Here is a 21256-nt window from a genome sequence, read left to right as displayed (position 1 = left end):
TAGTAGAAAGGAATTCAATACGAGCAACTTGACACAGGAAAACCGTGTGATGATGTGAATTTGGATATCACACCCCCATTTCATTGTATTCAACTCACATTTTACAGGATTAATATAGCTCTTTATCAGACAAATCACCGATCTCTGTTTCTTTGGAGTCAGTTACTAGAAAATTACTGTGTTCCTGTCGTGGTGTCATGTTTCCTGGATTTTTCTTTTTTTTTTTTTTGTGAGGAAGATCAGCCCTGAGCTAACATCCGTTGCCAATCCTCCTCTTTTTGCTGAGGAAGACTGGCCCTGCGCTAACATCCGTGCCCATCTTCCTCTACTTTATGTGGGATGCCGCCACAGCATGGCCTGACAAGTGGTGCCTGGGTGCGCGCCCGGGATCCGAACCTGCGAAACCCGGGCCGCCAAAGTGGAGTGCATGCACCTAACTGCTGCGCCACTGCGCCGACCCCTCCTAGATTTTTCATATTCCTTGAAATCTTCATTGCTGCCTTTGGGTTTGAAGAATCAGTCACCTGTTGCAGTCTTTTTTTGTTGTTGTTGTTTTTTTTTACTGGGAAAGATTTGCCCTGAGCTAACATCTGTTGCCAGTCTTCCTCTTTTTTTTTCCTCCCCAAAGCCCCAGTACATGGTTGTATATCCTAGTTGTAAGTCATTCTAGTTGTTCTGTGTGAGCTGCTGCCACAGCATGGCAGCTGACACACGAGTGCTGTGGTTCTGCAACCAGGAAATGAATGAGTGCCGCCAAAGCAGTGAGAGCACTGAACTTTAACCACTAGGCCATCAGGCTCACACCACTGGCTCATACCTCCTCCAGTCTTACCAAGTGGCTTCAGGTGAGAAATACCTTCCATCAGCCCTGGTAGGGATTCTGAGATTTTCTCAGTCCTTTTCTATGGATGTGTGAGCTGCACACTTCTTGTTCCTTCTTGGGGGGAAATTCTTAAGATAGTATGCCTTCTCCGATCCTGCAAAGCCAGACCGAATGCTGACAGCCTCCCCCTGGCTTCCCCCAGGGCTGTGCTGAATGCTCAAGTTGGTGTGCTTTCTCCCAGTCCCGCAGAGTGGGCTGACTCTGCGTGTGCTCGCTAGCGTCCGCACAGGCTCACTCAGCTCAGGGGTGTGCACAGGGAGCTGGCCGTGGGGGGCGGGGGGGGCATGCAGAGCACTGGAGGTGCCCGTGGGCCGGGTGGGGATCCACAGATAAAGCATCCCCAGTGGCTCATGCGCAGTTTCCTGATGTCTGAGATGCAGTTAGTCGGATCCAAGCCCCTTGATGCTTTCTGAGAGCCCTGGCTGCCTGTCTCCCAGCCACTCGCTGCCCCCGACCGTGCAGAACTCAGTATTCCTCTTCAGTGTCTCCAGTCTCGGATCTTTTTTCCCCTAGCGGTGTGCTAGAACTTCTCCTCTGGGCTCCTGGACTTCCAGAAAGACACGCTCATCTGTGGATGATTTTCAAAATCAATGTTCTTTAGGGGGAAGATGGTAGAAAAACTCCTATTTCACCATTTTGATGACATCACTTTCTCGACCCTTTCAAAGGAACAAAAAATGTGCAAGAAGAATCAGTGTCTTCCCCACCTTCTCTAGCCATAAGGAGGTGACAGCCATCACTGGTTTCTTGTGTGTCTTTCCAGAGATAGTTTATACGTTTGCAAGCAGACCCTCCCTCTACCTGCCCACCCACTGTAGTAGCCTGCTGTTCCCGGTGCTCTGAACCTTGCTTTCTCCGTTAATAACAGTACTTGCAGATCATTCCTTGTCAATGTGATACTCTTAAACTTTGTCAAACTATACAAGTAATACAGGAATATATTCTCCTTGCTTAAAAAAAAAAAAAGGAAAATACTCCAGCAAAGTCAGTAAACACACAGAGAGGCAGTACAGGGTAGTGGTTAAGGGGGAAGCCCTGGAGCCAGACTGTCTGGGTTCAAATTCAGGCTCCACCCCTCACCAGCTGTGAGACCTCGGGCCAATCACTTGAGCCCTCTGTGTCTCGCTTTCCTCATCTGTAGAATGAAGTTAATGACAGCTTCCTCACAGGGCCGTTGTGCAGATTAAATGAGATGCCACGGGCAAAGTGCTTAGAACAGTGCCTGATACCATATGTGAAGCTTAGAGCAGTGCCCTGTGTCTCAGAAGTGCTCTCTAGGTATTAGTTGCTCCCAGCACATGGGTCTCCTTTCTAGGCTATGGACACACCAAGGAACTTTTCCTTCTCACAGTTTGTATGTGTGTGTGTGTGTGTGTGTGTGGTAAGAACACTTAACATGGGATCTACTCTCAACAGATTTTTAAGTGTGCAATACAGTATTGTTAACTATAGGTGCAGTGTTGTACATAAGAACTTATTCGTCTTGCATAACTGAAACTTCATACCCATTGATTAGCAATTCTCTGTTTCCTCCACCCCCCAGCACCTGGCAACCACCATTCTACTCTCTGCTTTAATGAGTTTGACTATTCTAGATACCTCATAGAAGTGAAATCATGCATATTTGTCCTCCTGAGACTGGCTTATTTCACTTAGCACAATGTCCTCCAGGTTCATCCATGTTGTTGCCTATTGCAGGATTTCCTTCTTTCCTCAGGCTGAATAATATTCCGTTGTATGTATATACCACATTCCCTCTTTCAGGAATGTTCTCTCGTCCTTTTACCTGCTGGCCTCAGTCTCCTCCTCCAACTTCCCTTCCTCCTGGAAGCCTTCCTTTACACCCCAGGCACATTCACCTTTGTTTTCCCTTTTGTGGCCCTGATCACTCTGGCCTGTGCTTCCTCTCTCAATGCCTTGGTCACTTTGGCATCTCCCTGCCACACTGGGCTGTCACTTTTTGGCGATTATCTGTCTCCCCCATTCTCCTGTGAGGGCAGGGACAGCGCTGTCTTGATCACTGCTGTGTTCCCAGCATCGCCCCACACAAGGCTGGGCCTGAGAAAACTCATTATGTGCACCATGCCCTTAATGCCTAGTTCAGGCCTGATCATGTACTTGGTGCTCAATAAATTGGAGAAAAAAATAAAAAGACCTTTGGCTACTCCACCCTAGTGCTTTTGTTACCGGACCAAGGTGGGTCCGCTTTTTGGTGAGTTGAAGTCAAAGCCTTCACCAGAAGTAGTTGTCATACAAAGTAACTTTCATTTGCAGCAAATAGAAGACCACGGGGAATCATTTCCAAAGCCATGCTCCCAGAGCTCAGGAAAGCAGGGGCCTTTTATTTCAGATGGGGAATGAATATTCAAAAGGGAGGGGTGGGTATTTGTTTGCGCAGGCTCAGTTGGAAAACATGCTTCCAAACACACCGCATGTTATGGTCATGAGGCCTAAGCTCCTCCTGGAGCAGAGATCTTAACATTAAAAATGAAGCAAAGGTCATCTCTTGGGCACTTCTCAGCCCGGCCCATCTGCGTAGGCGTCTCTTGCAGTGGGGTTTGGACTGGTTCGGGTGGTTGGTGATTGTATCTCTTCACATAACAAAAAGAAAAAACAATATGGAGAAACAGTTCAGTGCTTCCAAAACCTCCTTTGAGTTACTTGGGACCATTAATTGGTGACACCTTCCTCCTTGCTTCACCACCTCACACCACGTTCTAGTCTCCCCCTGACTTCTCTCTCTGCCCTTCGCTCCTTTCCTCTCTTCTCCTCATCTCACACTTCATGCTACCCCCCCAACCCTGAAATCTCCCTTTCTTGGGCATAATGTTTAGCTCTCCCTCCCACCCATGAATTTCAGGCCATCTTCCCTCCCACCCATGAATTTCAGGCCATCTGTGGCTTAGCTGACCCAAAAGAGCACCTGAGATTTCAGCCTTTACTTATACCTTAGTGACCAAACTTCAGGTTTCAGAGTGTTGCTAAATGTGCATACCTCTGTTCCTTTTATCTATTTATTTATTTTTTTGGTGAGGTAGATTAGCCCTGAGCTAACATCTGTGCTCATCTTCTTCTATTTTGTATATGGGATCCCACCACAGCATGGCTTGATGAGCGGTGCATATGTCTGTGCCTGGGATCCGAACCTGTGAACCCGGGGCCGCCGAAGCAGAGCACGTGAACTTAACCACTACACCACCAGGCCGGCCCTGAAATGTGCATACCTCTGTGCTGCCATTGATGACATTTTTCTATATCATCTTTGCCAAACTGAATACATTTGGAAATGAAACTTTAACCTATGAAGTATTCTTGCAAAAAATGCATGCGCTAGAGCCACATATTTGATGAATAAATCTCAAAAGCATAATTTTGAGGTGAAAAAGAAGTCAATTGCATGAAGATATGTACCATAAGATACAATTTATATAAAGTTTACCAAAAAATCTAAAACTGTTCTATACATTGTTGATGGATATATGCATACACATTAAAAATATGAAAGCATGCATAGGAGTGGAAACCCAATAGGCTAACAAATATCTGAAAAGATGCTCAAAACCATTAGTAATAAGAGAAGTAAGAATTGAAATAAAGGAGGGTATTACTTTACACTGTCAAAAATTACTCTGTCAAAAACTAGAAAGCTGGCTAACGCCAAGTGTGAGTGGTTATGGGGGGATACACGGACCCTCATGAACTGTTGGTTGGAGTGTGGAAGGGGCGGTCATTGTGGAAAACAACCTGGCACATACACATCCACCACCCAGCATTTCTGCCCCCTAAGAAAGAGACAGATGAGTCTCAAAGGGGCCATGCGTGAGGCTGCTCCCTGCGCATTAGTTACAGTGGTAGCGGTGGAGGTGGGGGTGGCTGGAAGTAGCCTGAGTGTCCTTACTGGGAGGAGACAGTAAACTGCGGAGGATGCACACCAGAGGTGTCCCAAGCAACCGTCAGAAGCTGTGGACTCACTGTGCCCAGAGTAACATGGGTGGATCTTAAAATCATAGTGCTGAGCGAGAAAAGTAAGAATCGGATGAGCTATTTAATACAATTATGGGTATGTAAATTAGAAATGGCATGCACGGGAAACAACGGTACCCATTTTACAAGAACACACTCAGCAGAAAAGATATACATGAACATATTAGAATGTTTGCCAGTAGGGGGCGCTGGAAGAGACTGGGATATATGCAAATAAATTTAAAACAAGATGTGTCTTGTAGGGAATAATGAGCTGTAAACTGAGGCTGTGGGATTAACTCAACCCACACACCTGGGATCTGAAAAAGAAGCCAGGGGAAGGGGTGTGGAGGATGATGAGTCCCCGAATTTAATAGCGAAGTTATCTCTGGGGCAACATCAGGTGGCTTCAGATGCCCACTGCAACGACGCCACTCAAAAAACAATCTGCAGCCCATACTAGACTAGATTTGACAAAGCTGGGTGGTGAGGACATAGGTGTTTGTTACATTATTCTCTACGTTTTCTTGTATACTTGAAATATTTTATAATAAAAAAAAATTAGGAAAACTTTCTTTTCACCACTCACCCTGGAAAACATAACATATTATCTTAAAAATAAATACAATGAAAATATGTTCTTCAATTCTGGTCAGACACTGAGGCCTGTTGAGACCTGCTCTAAGCAAGGTCAGAGAGGTGTTTAGGACACCGTAGCATCACGCTGAGCCTTTTTCCACGGCGCCATCAGAGGGCTGGTAGAACTGGCTCTTTTTCTCATCATATGAGTTTTGTGTCATTTTGTGCCTTTTCATTTCTTGTCATGGACAGCCTCAAATCATCTCGTGTGCCCCCTTTGGAAAACACCTCTTTTTGTTGTTGTTGCTAGGAGGACTAGCCCTGAGCTAACATCTGCCAATCCTCCTCTTTTTGCTGAGGAAGACTGGCCCTGGGATAACATCCGTGCCTATCTTCCTCCACTTTATATGGGACACCGCCACAGCATGGCCTGACAAACGCTGCGGCGGTGCGCGCCCGGGATCTGAACCTGCGAGCCCCGAGCTGCGAAGCCAAGCGTGTGCCCTTAACCGCTGTGCCACAGAGCTGGCCCCATGGAAAACACCTCATTGAATATGTTTCGTTGAAAGGATCTAACCCCTTTAGGAGGCGTCGTAATAAAAAATAATACAGAAAAGTACATTATCACGAGTGTACAGCTTGATGCATTTTCGCAATCTGAACACTCCAATGTAACCAGTGTTCAAATCAAGAGAGAGAAGCCTCCTTCCTGTTCCCTGCAGTCACGATGCCCCCAAGGGTAACCAGTATCTTGACTTTTATTATCCTAGATTGGTTTTGCGTGTTCTAGAATTTCATTTCTAGAATCATACAATTGTAGTCTCTTGAGTATGGCTTTTTTCATTTAGCATAATGCTTTTGAGATTTGTCTCTGTAGTTGCAGGTATCAATAGTTCGTTCTCTTTCATTGCTGAATGGTATCCACTGTATGCATGTACCATAACGTCCTTATCCGTTCTGCTGTCAAGGGGCATTTGGGTGGTTTCTAGTGTGGGACTGTTAGGAATATATTCACAGCATCTGGTAGACAGAAGTGGGAGAATTCCCGGGGACAAATGGCTGGATCATAGGGTAGGCGTATGTCATCTTTAGATCTTGGCATTGTGATTTTTTAAAGGAAGAAATGAGCACTTCAAACTTTATTGTATCGAAGACTGGCTTACATAATAGTAAAAAAGAATAATGAAAATTCAAATCCAACATCCAAGTACACTGGCTTCATGTTTCAGAACAAAATGGATCCCTTTTATGACTGATGACATATTAATGCCCCCATTGATGACAACGTTTTGCTTTTACTGACATTTTATGTAACTTTGAACTACTGACAGTTATCAACTATTTCAAAATAAAAATTCATATTATGAGCATGGCCCTATTATTTTGCAAGTTATTTTAGCTAAAACTTATAAAATGTATTTGACAGGTTGTGTACATTATTATTGAAATTTTCTCGTTAGTCCTTAATATAAATATAAATCAACGGAGAAAAACTATTTTAAATGTAAAGTGGATTGACTAAAAACCAAATTAACCATTTTAATTGGAAAACATCTCATGGGTCTTATTACCAAGCCAGTGTCTTGAAATTGGAATTTTACCTTCCGTTTGCCCATTTCGCGTACACTGGCGGAGCCGAGGCTCAGAGAGAAAACGCAGTCAATGTCCTGGTCCTCGAGGTGGAGAAGTTCTCGAGATGTACCGGGGGTTTCAGGCCACCATTTTCGCCTGCGGAATCAGCCTTGTGCCACTAGGGGGCGCCGTCGGAGAGGACGTGGGCCTCTCCAGAGCGCAGCTGGTGCGGCGCGGCCACCTGCTGCACACCAGGCCCGGAAGACGTGCTTCGCAGACATCCCCGCACTCAGTTCCCACCGCCGCCCGGGAAAGCGGTCTGAAGATACCCGTTCTGCAGATAGGCAAATGCACACGCCAGTTCGCGCAGCACAGAGGAGGCGGAACTGGGATCTGAACCTGGGTCTCTTTGGTTCTGCAGCCTGAAGACATTTCAACCCATGGCTCCTCACTGTGACCCTGCTTTGTCTGTGTGGGGCGGGTAGGGGTGGCGGCGCAGAGAAGGGTACTTTTCTCCCGCCAAGCCCATTCGATGTGCCCCCTCCCTTTTTCTGGCACACTTCTCTCCCTGCTCATTGTACACGCATTTCCAACTCCCCTCACACATCCATCTCCTGCCATCATCTCCCCTCAGATCAGAGCCAGTACATCAGCCTTCTGAGCATCCCCCCCACCTGCCCCCTCATCTTCTCCCGGTCTCCCTGCCTTGGTCCAGCTCTGTCCTCAACTGCCCGGGTCGCTGCCCAGGCCTCCGCCCCCCCCAACCCCCTTGGCTCCTAGCCTCAGAGATGGGGAGCCACCAGCAGAGGAGGCAGTTCTGGGATTCAGGATTCACACTCGAGGCGGACTTGGATCTCTCTCTGCTCTCAGGAAGGCCTGCGTCCTAAGGAGGGACATCAGGTGGTGCATTCATCCTCCCAACCCCACCCCCCTCCACCACAGCCTGGGGACCGGAGGATGCGGGCACGTCACCTTGCCCTTGTAGCCAGACATTAGCACGATCTGGAATTTCAGGTCTATAAATCACTTGGGTTGGGGGAGCTCATAAAGCTATTCTCCCATGCTGCTTCACCTCTTGTCCCCTCCTCCGGACACCCTCCCCACTTCCTTGGAGACTGGCCCAAGACTGGGCCTGGGCATATATAGGGAGCCACCGTGGGAGGAGCCAGCCAGAGAAGCTTCAGGCAGAGGAGGTGAGGAGGGGACTCTGGGGGTCTGGGTGCAGCAGAGGGAGCTGGGGAGGTCTGAGCTCTGGTCAGTGCTTGCCCCACGGGAGCCTGCGTTTCCTCTTCTGTAAAATAGCCCACCCTGGGGTCGTGGGAGTCTGGGCACGTTCAGTACCAGCCTGGCCCAGCAGAGAGTGAGAGCAGCTCCTGGCAGCTGGGGTGTGGAGTGGGGGCCCTGGGTCCCGCCGGGCCCTCCCTCCCCACCTGGCCTCTGCCTGGCCTCATCCCTGCTCACCTCACTCAGGCAGGACTATGGCTTCTGCAGCAGCGGCAGCAGAGAAGGGCTCTCCGGTTGTGGTGGGGCTGCTGGTCGTGGGCAACATCATCATTCTGGTGAGACATCCCCCAGTGCTGGGAGCCGAGTGTGCGGGTGGGGAGGAGGGGGCAGTCCTGAGCCTGGGGCTGGGGGCTGGGGGCCCAGGGCTCCCCGGATGGCCAGTGCTGCGGGCTCTCAAGTCAGAGTAGCCTGGATTCGAATCCCAGCTCTGCCTCTCCCCAGCTGTGTGACCTTGAGCAAGCAACTTGACTTCTCTGTGCCTGTTTCCCATCTATAGCTTATGTCTTCATCGTGGGGACTGTTCTGTAGATTAATCCATGTATGGCCCTCAGCTCAGAAAAAGTGCTTGACAAATGCTAGCCATCATCAGTAACATGATTATGCACATGAAGTGCCTGCTTGGCACACAGGAGGCCCATGGTAATGAATCATAACAATGTCCTTTAGTAAATATTTAATGTTTTTAGAGAATATGTGATACCTATACATGGCTCTGGAGCCAGGCAGCCTGGGTTCAAATCCCAGCTCTGCCACTTTCTACTGTGGGAACTGGAGCCAGTGATGTAACCTCTCTGGTCCTCAGTTTTCTCATCTGTAAAATGGAGATAAAATAGGACCACTGAGAGGATAAGATGAGTTATTGGATTACTGTGCTTAGACCGGAGTTTGGGGTTGTATTGGCCATAACAACAACAGACACCACAGCTGGTAACAGTGATTGTCACAAAGAAGCAGTTACGGGGACCAATGCCTGTCATGCGGTAAGTACCCTGTGGGTATTGTCAGAGGTATCCACTGAGAAGTCTTCTTCTCTCCTGTTCCCCATCCCCACCCCTATAGATAACCAGATTTTTGTTTCTCCATTTCTTTAAGCAAATAAAAGCAAATAGGAACATATATACCTACTTTCTCCCCTTTCTTGCCCCAAAATTTAGCGCATTCCACATCCTGTTCTGTGCCTCCCTTTTCTCTTGCTCACAGAGTCTGTAGGCCACTCCACATGAGCCCTCAGAGAGCCTCCCTGTGCTTTTTCACAGCTGCATTGTGCAGCTTCCTGGATCTTTCACCCATGGTCTGCAGGAATAACCTTGTGGGTTTGTGATTTTCCTGCAGGGGCGAGTGTACCTGTAGGATTGATTCCTGCAAGTAGAGTTGCTGTGCAAAGGGTTGATGCGTTTGTAATTGTTTGGCCTGGCCAGACTGCCCTGCTCTGGAATAACAGCACTATTGAGGAAGGGCAGGGTGACCCAGCATCTCTTCAGTGCCAGTTACGCGCTCCAGGCTTTGCGGATGTGGCATCTCCTTATATTCTTGAAGCAACTGGCAGCTGGGGTGTGGGGGGCGGCAGGGGTTTGGCTGGGCCCTCCCTTCCCTCCTGGCCTCTGCCCAGCCTCATCGCTGCTCATGGAAGGGGATGTCTTTACCACTCTTGTTACATGCCCACTTTACCGAGAGGGCAGTGGAGGCTCGGAATGGGGAAAGCACTTGCTCATGGAGACTCGTGTAGCTGGGCTGCTGCCCCTGAACAGGCCTTGCTAACTGGCTGCCCTGTCCAGCTGTCAGGCCTGGCCCTGTTTGCTGAGACGGTATGGGTGACAGCCGACCAGTACCGCGTGTATCCACTGATGGGCGTCTCGGGAAAGGATGACGTCTTCGCTGGCGCCTGGATCGCCATCTTCTGCGGCTTCTCCTTCTTCGTGGTGGCCAGCTTTGGTGTGGGTGCAGCACTCTGCCGCCGCCGGTCCATGATCCTCACGGTGAGGCTCCAGGAGGGGGGATGGGGATGGGTGGGCATGAAGATCATCACCACAGAGTCGTAATAACAACCACCACCACAGCCACTAGGTGTGTTCAGCATGGCACCACTCTCAGCCTCAAGGCAGTCATTTCATTTAATCTTACCATAACCCAATAACTGAGGCTCTGCTGCTGTTCCCTCATTTTACAAAGAAAACTGGGCCACAGGGGAGAGAGGGAGGGAAGCTCTGCACAGGAGGACTGCTCTTGAGTAGCAGGACTGGGGTTTGGGCCTCAGTTAATTGGTCTCCAGAGTCTGTGCTCATGAGCTCTGTCAATAACAACAACGGTAATAATAGCACAGCTACCACTTAATAAGTGCTCGCTACATTCTAAATGCTTCACATAGACTAGTTCATTTACTCTTCCCAACCTGCTATGAGATACCACCACCATCATCATCATCACCACCACCATCATCACCACCACCATCACCACCACCATGATCATCACCACCACCATCACCACCACCACCATCATCACCACCACCATCATCATCACCACCATCATCATCACCACCATCATCACCATCATCATCGTCACCACCACCAACACCATCATCACCACCACCACCATCAACACCACCATCATCATCACCACCATCATCATCACCACCACCATCATCACCACCATCATCACCACCACCACCATCACCATCACCACCATCATCACCACCACCATCACCAACACCATCATCATCACCACTATCATCACCACCACCATCACCATCACCACCATCATCATCACCACCATCATCACCACCACCATCATCATCACCACCATCATCACCACCACCATCATCACCATCATCATCGTCACCACCACCATCAACACCATCATCACCACCACCACCATCAACACCACCACCATCACCACCACCATCTTCATCACCACCATCATCACCACCACCATCACCACCACCATCATCATCACCACCATCATCACCACCACCATCATCACCATCATTATCGTCACCACCACCATCAACACCATCATCACCACCACCACCATCAACACCACCACCATCACCACCACCATCATCATCACCACCACCATCATCATCACCACCATATTCATCACCACCATCATCACCACCACCATCACCCACCATCATCACCACCACCATCATCACCATCATCATCATCACCACCACCATCAACACCATCATCACCACCACCACCATCACCATCACCACCACCACCATCAACACCACCACCATCACCACCACCATCATCATCACCACCATTATCACCACCACCATCACCACCACCATCATCACCACCACCATCAACACCACCACCATCACCACCACCATCTTCATCACCACCATTATCACCACCACCATCACCACCACCATCATCACCACCACCATCATCACCATCATCATCATCACCACCACCATCAACACCATCATCACCACCACCACCATCACCATCACCACCACCACCATCAACACCACCACCATCACCACCACCATCATCATTACCACCACCACCACCATCATCACCATCACTATCATCACCACCACTATCATCACCACCACCACCATCATCACCACCACCACCACCATCATCACCACCACTACTATCATCACTACCACCACTATCATCACCACCATCATCACCACCACCATCACCGCCACCATCTTCATCACCACCATCATCACCACCACCATCACCACCACCACCATCAGCATCATCACCATCATCCTCACCACCATCATCGCCACCACCATCATCTTGAGCCCATTTGACAGAGTTGAAACTGAGGCTCGGAGAAGTGAAGTCCCTTATCCAGGGTTGCAGAGCAAGTGAGTGACAGAGCCAGGATTTAAATCTGAGCAGTTCAGCACTTGAGCCTGTGCACTTAATCTTTGCCAACCACAATAATCACAACAACAATGACCTGCTCTTCCCGAGTACCTCTCGTGTGCCTGACACTAGGCTAAGCAGGTTAGAAAGTGCGCTCCCTCAATCCTCCCAGAGGCCCTCTGAAGTTAGCACTTCTCTACCCATTTACCAGGTGAGGACACTGAGGTTCAGAGGCCAACAGCCCAGGTGATGGGGAGAGCAGGGATTCCAATCATGGCCCCACTGACACAGAGCCAACACTGCGCTCCCTCCGCAGCTGAGGGCCATTTAGATTCCTAGGGGCAGCTACTTTTCAATCAACAAATGTTTACTGAGCAAGAACCATGTGCCAAACCCTACGCTAGGCACTGGGCTATCTAGTGAGCAAAACATGAAAGCCCTTGTCCTGGGGAGGATGCTGTGACGGGGGAGAGAGTGAACAGGGAAGGGAGATCTGGAGCTGGGGAGGGGCGAGGGGAGGCGTTGCAGCCAGAGAAATGAAGGCCCGGGGGGAGGTGAGGGAGTGAGCCGGGTGTGTATCTGCAGGTAGAGCATTCCAGGTGGAGGGAACAGCAGAGCGAAGGCTCTGAAACCAGAGGGTCCAGGAGTCCAGTGTGGCTGGAGCCGAGTGGGAATGGGAGTGAGTGAGAGGAGATGAGGTCGTACGAGGGGAGAATAGTGGGGTGGGCACGGAAGGTGAGGGGAGAAAGGGAAGGCGGGCCTATCCGGTGGGCCTTACAGGCGTTGATGAGGACCTTGGCTTTACCGTGAATAAGCTGCAGCCATGGGAAGGCTCTTTTCTTTTCCTTTCCTTCTTTTCTTTCTTTCCTGCACTTAATTCTTAGGCATAACAATTTAACAGAAGCCCTAAAAGTTCACCCAATCAGTGAAAAAAAGGAAAAGAAAAGTTTGTGTCTGTGTGTCTCACCTGTTAGTTTGTCATTAACTATGACAGAATTTTGTTTTTAATTATTATGGGAGGGCCGGCCCCCTGACTTAGCAGTTAAGTGCACGGGCTCTGCTGCTGGCGGCCCGGGTTCGGATCCGGGGCGCGCACCGATGCACCGCTTCTCCAGCCATGCTGAGGCCGCCTCCCACATACAGCAACTAGAAGGATGTGCAACTATGACATACAACTATCTACTGGGGCTTTGGGGAAAAAAAAAAGGAGGAGGATTGGCAATAGATGTTAGCTCAGAGCAGGTCTTCCTCAGCAAAAAAAAAAAAGAGGAGGATTAGCATGGATGTTAGCTCAGGGCTGATCTTCCTCACACAAAAAAAAAATTATTATGGGAACTATCAAACTTAGACTGAAGTAGAGGGAAGGGCATTGTGACCTGAGAACCCATCACCTGGTTTCAACAATATCAACCCCGGCCTGGCCAACTCGTCTCCTCTATTCCACCCTCTGCCTGCCCACATTCTTCTTTCCTGGGGGATTTTGAAGCACATTCCAGACACCAAGTCATCTACCTGTAAATACTTGAGGGCACATTTCTCTGAGTGATAAGGACATTGTTTTAAAGCAGCCAGGCATGTTCTGCCACATCCTCTCACATCGTGGCCGTGGAGCTGGTGCATCCACCCCACCCCCCATGCTTTACTGGTGAAGGTGAGGGGTGAGGACAGCTGAGGATTCAGGTGAGGGGTGAGGACAGGAAAATATTCATTAAACACCAGTCAAAGAGCTTTTTTCTTCTTTTTTTGCACAACCACCGTGCCACTAGCACACTCTGCAAAATTCACCCTAGCCCCTTCATATCTACCTTCCAATACCAAGTCTGTGTTCACATGTCCCTGTTGTCTCAAGAATGTCTTTATTTTTTTCTTTTCCATAGTAGACATTTATTTTACTGCATCCAAGCCAATAGTTATCTTCAGGAAATACTTTACATATTCTTTGTTGATTTCATTTTCCCCTAACATTGTATTATAAAAAATTTCAAACAAACAGAAAAGATGAAATACTTGAACAGCAAACACCTGTATACCCACCACATAGATGTTACCATTCACATTGTCTTATTTTTTTTTCTTTTTTGCTGAGGAAGATTGGCCCTGGGCTAACATCTGTGCCCATCCTCCTCTACCTTATATGGGATGCTGTCACAGCACGGCTTGACAAGCGGTGCGTTGGAGCGAGCCTGGGATCCGAACCCGGTAAACCCCGGGCCACCACCGAAGCGGAACAGGTGCACTTAACCGCTAGGCCGCCTGCCCCGCTCCGTGCTATATCTTTTGTAATGGTATTTCTATCCATTGATCCACTCCTCAAGGGGTGTGACTTGGCAGGCTTTGCCCTGACTGGCATCCCTCTCTCCCTCCCTCCCTCTCCCCCCCTCTCCCCAGTACCTGGTGCTCATGCTCATCGTCTACATCTTTGAGTGCGCCTCCTGCATCACGGCCTACACCCACCGAGACTATGTGAGCGGCCAGAGGCCGGGGAGGCGCCTGACTTGTGAGGGGGAGGGGGAGGGTCTGGGGTGGGGGTGGAGACCAACCCCTCTTCCCACCCAGCCCCTCTGGACCCTGTTCTTCCCGGCCCTCCGCAGATGGTGTCCAGCCCATCCCTGATCACCAAGCAGATGCTGAGCTTCTACAGCGCAGACACGGACCAGGGCCGGGAACTGACCCGCCTCTGGGACCGCCTCATGACTGAGGTGGGCAAGGGTGGCCCAGGGCTCTGATCACGGAGGGCCATAGGGCTCCCATTATGCCCACTAGTGGAGGGTATCTAGTCATGTGGTTCTTATGAGGGTGGGGCTCTGGTCATTGCCATTTTCCAGATGAGTCAGCAGGCCAAAAAAGGGAAAGTCACAAAAAAGGGTCATACAGTTAGTGAGATCCAGAGCCCCGCCCTTAACCATGGCATGTACTGTCTTAACAATAATGATGATGATAATCACGAACATTTAATGAGCACTAACTTTTGTTTAGCACTGTTCGAAGCACTTTTAAAGCTTATTTAATCCTCACAACCACCTCATAAGGGAGATCAGCTTTTTAGCGATGAGGAAACCGAGGTGAGAGGTTGAGTGGCTGGTGGGTCACAGAACCAGAAGGATTCCAACCCAGGCCACCAGGTTCCAGAAGCCGCATTCTTTTTTTTTTTTTTTTTTTTTTTGTGAGGAAGATCAGCCCTGAGCTAACATCCGTGCTAATCCTCCTCTTTTTGCTGAAGAAGACTGGCTCTGAGCTAACATCTATTGCCAATCCTCCTCCTTTTTCCTCCCCAAAGCCCCAGTAGATAGTTGTGTGTCATAGTTGCACATCCTTCTAGTTGCTGTATGTGGGACGTGGCCTCAGCATGGCCGGAGAAGCGGTGCGTTGGTGCGCACCCGAGATCCGAACCCAGGCCGCCAGCAGCGGAGCGTGCGCACTTAACCGCTAAGTCAGGGGGCCAGCCCGAGAAGCCGCATTCTTAATTAAACTCAACATGATACAGCAGCACAAAAGGAGAACATTGAGGACCCAAGGGAAACAAGGTCCCAACTTGGCTCATCATACTGCCAGCCAGGATTGCAACCCATGTTTGAAGGAGCTTGTTTTCATCATTCTGGGGGCCACAAATTAAACACCCAGAGGGGGCAGGAGAAGCCAGAAATCTGCCCTTTGGTGGTTGGCCTTCACTGTGTGACCTCAGGCGAGCAGCTGTCCTCTCTGAGACAGAGCCCGCCTGACCCCTGCCTTTCTCTCCAGCAAGAGTGCTGTGGCACATCTGGTCCCATGGACTGGGTGAACTTCACATCAGCCTTTCGGGCGGCCACCCCGGAGGTGGAGTTCCCCTGGCCCCCACTGTGCTGTCGCCGGACTGGCAACTTCATCCCCCTCAATGAAGAAGGCTGCCGCCTGGGCCACGTGGACTACCTGTTCACCCAGGTGTGTCCCCTCCCCCTGCTGCCCTGTCTGTCGGGCTGTCTGGCCCTCTCTGGTTCTTCTGTCTCTTCCTGCCTCCCACTGTCTGTCTGCCGTCTCCTCCTCCCCTCTCTGGCTTTCTCTTTTTCTCCCCTCTCTCTGGCTCTCTCAATTCGCTCTCCATCTGTCCCTCCCTCTGCGAGTCAGCGGGCTGCACACGGGGTCTGTGTGAGCCAGACCTGGCACCTGCATTTCCTCAGGTTGTCTCGGAATCAGAGCAACAATAATACTAACAACAGCACAACACCAATAACAGCCGACATTTATTGAGCCATTTTTTGTACCAGGCATCCTTCTAAGTGCTCTAAGTTTTTGTCCTACTTAATTCTCACCACAGCCTTATGAGGTCAAGATGATGATTGTCCCATTTTACAGGTGAGGAAACCAAGGGCAATCACTAGTGAGGGATGGAGCTGGGGTTTGATCGTAGGCTGTCAGGCCCCAATCAGGTGCTTTAATAGCTTTCATACTGCAAGGCGACTGCAGAAGCAGAGAGAGAGACCAGAGGAGGTTAGACTAAGAGGAGAACCAGCCCAGTGGTCCCTCTGGCTGCTTGGGCTGCCTGGGGGCCCTCCAGTGGAATGGCTTAGATCGGGTGTCATGGAGAGGCGAGCCTGTGCAAACTACCACCGTCAGAGTGGGCATCTGTGCAGAGTGTTTCCACGCATCATCTCGTGGAATCCCCACAAGGGCTTTCAGAGGGCGGTGCTGTCAAGATCGCCACTTCACAGACGGGAAAACTGAGGCTCAGAGGGTCAGAATCATGTCCAGGCCCCACAGCCAACAAAGAGCAGAGCTGGCCCCCAATTTGGTCCTGCCTGACTCCAGGACACACACCCCGAACCTTTGTTCTTGGCTGCTTCCAAGTCAGGGCAGGGACAACAGGAAGGGGACTCTGGTGGGGGCTCTGGCTCCCCTGGGCCTCATCTCTGTATGAGGAGGAGTCAGAACTAGACAGATCCTGAAGGCGTATTTCAAGCCCTTGGAAATTGTGGGCCACATGGAAAGCCGGCTCTAAACAAAATCACTCTCAGACTGTCATAGCCACCATCAGGGTGGCACCTACTCGCACGGGGTTGCATCCCTGGCTCCCCAAAACTGCCCTGGGAGGTGGACACGGCCGTGATCCCCACTGGCAGGTGAGAAAACCAAGGCTCAAGGAAGGAAGGGACTTTCCCAAGGGCGCCTGGGGATTCTTGCTTTCCGAGGCCAGCCTCCCTGGGCATTTCTCAAGCTCCCGTGTCCCCTGCCCAGGGCTGCTTCGAGCACATTGGCCATGCCATCGACAGCTACACGTGGGGCATCTCGTGGTTTGGGTTTGCCATCCTGATGTGGACGGTGAGAGGCGGGGAGCCTGTGGGCTGGGTGGGGTGTGGACGTGGGGCTGGAGCGCCCCTCACCTGACTGCCTCCTCATCCAGCTCCCTGTGATGCTGATAGCCATGTATTTCTACACCACCTTGTGAGGACCAAGAAGGGAAGGCCACGTGCACACATCGCCTCCTCCTCCTGCTCCTGCCTCCTCCAGCTGAGGCCTGGATGGTCACCTCACCTCTTCCCTTCCCACCTCCCTCACCCTTCCCTCCTTCCACTCCAAAGATCTTTTCCCAGGTTTCTGAACCCTGCTGGGACTTAAGGGTGCCTTGAAACTCTTGAACATATGGACCCTTAGCCCTTAACCTCATTTCACTTGGCTGATTCCTGGCCCATCTGTCAGTGTCAACTTAGAGTCCTGTCTTCAGGGAACCCTTCCCTGATCCCACCACCGCACTCACAGATGCCTCTCTTGTAGCTCCCTGGGCTCCTCCCTCATGGCGGGTGTCGCCATTACTGCTGAATAGTTTGTGATTGTCTGTTTAAGCTCTGGTAGGCTGGAATTGCCGTAATGGGAGGGGCAAGTTCTCTCATGGTCTCTTTATTGTCCCCAGCATCACCCAGCACAGGGCTGAAAATGAATGTTCAATAAATACTGGTTGAATGGACTAATTTGTTTTCTTCTGGGGCAAAGGCGAATGAACAAGAACTCTTCCAATGGAAGTGGCAGAAACCCAACTGGCACTGACTGAAACAAAGTGGAATTTATTGGCTCATGTAACTGCGTCAACAGTGCTGGCTTTAGGCATATCTGGATCCAGGGATGCAAGCTAGGTTTCCAGGAAACTTGCTTCATTCTCAGGCGGGATTTCTCTGGCAACATCAGGCTTACGTCTTTAGAGCTAAGCAACACGGCAGCAAGAAAGGACCTCTCTCCCAAGAGCTTAGCCAAGGTCAGGGGTTAAATCTCGCTATCTTGGTTTAAGTTCTAGGCCTGTCCTTTGGTTGGGGGAAGGGAGGACACCTGGATTAATAATCCTGCTAAGGGTGCAGCCAGGGGTGGTGTTGGGAAGGGGAGTGTTCATCAAAGGAAAATCAGAGTGCAGGGCTTTTGGGCCAGTACAGGCCACAGACGTCCTCCTCCAGGGGCCCTAGCTTCCAGGAAGTTCTCTAAGGGGTGCAGGACAGCAAACAGTTTAAGAATCTTATCCTCACTCCTTTGTCCTCCCTGAAGCCCGCTCATCCTCTGGCCATTTTACAGCCATTAAGCCCTGCAGGAGGGCCTGGCCTTTTTCCCCCACCAAACGAGGTTTCTAGGGGTCTTCCTTCACTCCACTGGTCTGCAGATGGGCTGCAAAAGCTGAATACAGATGTTAGGGGTTTTTTCCCATTTTTATTTTAATTAATTGATTTATTTTTATTATTTTTTATTGAGGTCACATTGGTTTATAACATTATATAAATTTCAGCGTGCATCACTATATTTTGACTTCTGTATAGACTGCATTGCATTCACCACCAAAAGTCTAGTTGCCACAGATGTTAGCTTTTACAAACACACTTTAAAAAATCAGTAATGGTCAAAGAAGTCATTATCTGTTGTGGAGAAAAATTGGAAACAGCCTTACATCCATCAGCAAGGAATGGGTTGTACAACTCATGTTATATCCTTGGACTGGGATTCTCCGTAGCTGTTAAAAAGAAGATAGATCTATGTGAGTGGACATAAAAAGATGTCATAATGGTATAAATAATTGGAAAGCATACATAAGGATATTTGTAATAGTAACCTAAGTGAACATCAGTAGGGGCTTGGTTAAATTAGCTGTGCTGTGTCTACACTCCAGAACACCACCCAGTGATAAAAAATAATGAACACGGGCTCTATGCTTTAACACGGAAAAAGCTCCAGGTACTGCCAAGTAGAAAAGCTTGCAAACCACATGCAGGACTTCTATTCCTGTAGATACATATGCAGGGTTGGACTTTTCTTTTTAAAGAAATGGGTCGATGTTTTAAAAATAATGTTTAAAAGAATGGGAAAAATACTTTTAAGAAAGCAAACATCAGGGCTGGCCCGGTGGCGCAAGCAGTTAAGTGCACGCACTCCGCTGTGGTGGCCCGGGGTTTGCTGGTTCAGATCCCGGGCATGCACCGACACACTGCTTGGCAAGCCATGCTGTGGCGGCGTCCAGTATAAAGTGGAGGAAGATGGGCGTGGATGTTAGCCCAGGGCCAGTCTTCCTCAGCAAAAAGAAAAAAAAAAAAGAAAGCAAACATCATTTGTAACCTTTTCATTTAAAAGATTATAAAAATTTAGAACTGGAAGTGCCCGTGTTCAATTCCCCAGTAAATTCCCTCCCAATCTGGTCCAATCCCCTAGACAACTGCTATTAACATATGCTAACAGTCCTTTTTGGGTTCTCAAAAGTTTACTTTGACACATACATATATACTTATACAAGCACACACAAAGGTGTTTAATAGAATCCTGCTTTAAATATTGCTTTGCAACTTGCTTTCTTTACTTAACTACATATTATGGTCATCTTTCCATGTTAGTATATATGAATTCACCTCTTTTTCTTTTTTTTTTTTTTTTTACTATTTGGCAACGTATTTCAGAGTGTCGATGTGTCATAGAACATCATGATCTATTGTTAAGTAAACAAGGCAAGGAGCAGAACAGTGTGCAGAGTGATTTCATTTTTATAGAAATGATGTACACATATTTCCCAGGAAGCACCCCTCTGAGGAGGGAGGGGAATGGAGGGCTGAGAGGAGCAGAAATGTTCACACTATATATATCTTCATAATGTTTGCAAAAATTTTTTATAAAGATCATTTATTATTTTTCGAAAACAAATACTAGCAATGGGGTTTCTAAAACGCTAAACAATACACAACTTTACTTTTCAAGCCAGAATTTTAAAAACACCACGTAGCTGTGATACTCACCATACTTTAACACACAAGGGCCCCTCCAGGGTAACTGGCCTGACTGGCTTTTCTGCAGGCCCTGGAAGGAAACTTCTCCGCCATCCTTGGGCATATATTTGACCCCCTCGTAAACGTGTCAAGGAAAGGGGGGATTCCATCCGAAGCTCCTTTTAGATTTAGGTCTGTCCTCATGAGCAAGTTCACAAACTGAGTCTGTAACTCGGATTCTCTGAGAAACAAAGAGGCAACACTGGGTTCGCACCAGCCCCTCCACACTCTGGGCCTCAGTGTGTCCCTCTATAAAGTGGGGGTTCTAACAGCCCCTATCTCGGGGCATAGGGTCCAACACATCCTAAGAGTCGGGAACTAGTAGACCTTTTATTATGAATCAGGAATTTTCTTGATCCCATGTAATCAGAATCAAATGAAGAAACACACTGCCTGCCAAGGCTGCAACTGTCTTTGGTGAACCCCAATTTCAAATGTTTGGGGTTCCACCACCGTTGATGGACAGAAGCCGATTCACCAAACGGACTCACATATTCGCACTTACGAATGTAACGTCATACTTGAAAACGCTCACTGCTTTCCCTGAGAGCTGCCCGGCCCATGGGCTCAGCGTATGTTAGAGTTAATGTGATGCTTTCTGTCTGAGGGTTTGTGGAGTTAATGCAGATTGATATGCATAAAATCAGTTTTTCCCTTAAAAATCACACTGCAAAAGAATATTTAATGTTGTAGGAAAATAGTTGGGAAATTGTTAAGCGAAAAAAGAAGATTATAAAATAGCATGCCAAGTATGATTGCTTTTCTTGTAAAAATATAAATATGTGTGTTTGCATTAAAATCGTAAAATAAAAAAGTCTCCCAAAGGTTAACATTGGTTATTAAGGAAGAGGAGATGCTTGCAGGGGATTTTTATTTCATTCCTTGGGCATTTT

The 21256-nt window shown here is 48.9% G+C and overlaps 1 protein-coding gene and 1 long non-coding RNA gene across 2 annotated transcripts; one reads left to right on the top strand and one right to left on the bottom strand.

Moving 5' to 3' along the window:
- Window positions 1–6490: 6490 nt before the first annotated feature.
- Window positions 6491–14541, bottom strand: LOC131397839 (uncharacterized). The gene is made up of 3 exons (XR_009216791.1): window positions 14500–14541; window positions 8459–10263; window positions 6491–7880 (listed from the first exon to the last, which is right to left on the bottom strand). It is a non-coding gene; the product is annotated as an uncharacterized LOC131397839 (long non-coding RNA).
- Window positions 8473–18037, top strand: UPK1A (uroplakin 1A). Its single transcript, XM_058530950.1, has 7 exons — window positions 8473–8556; window positions 10057–10257; window positions 14497–14571; window positions 14700–14807; window positions 15847–16026; window positions 17317–17400; window positions 17483–18037. The coding sequence occupies exons 1-7, from the start codon at window positions 8476–8478 to the stop codon at window positions 17525–17527; spliced, it is 774 nt and encodes a 257-aa protein (XP_058386933.1). The 5' UTR covers window positions 8473–8475; the 3' UTR covers window positions 17528–18037.
- Window positions 18038–21256: the final 3219 nt, after the last annotated feature.

This window comes from Diceros bicornis, chromosome 34 (genome assembly GCF_020826845.1).
Source record: "Diceros bicornis minor isolate mBicDic1 chromosome 34, mDicBic1.mat.cur, whole genome shotgun sequence".
Lineage (NCBI taxonomy): Eukaryota > Metazoa > Chordata > Mammalia > Perissodactyla > Rhinocerotidae > Diceros > Diceros bicornis.
The sequence above is the reverse complement of the archived record's forward strand: the minus strand, read 5'-3'. Positions and strand labels throughout refer to the sequence as shown.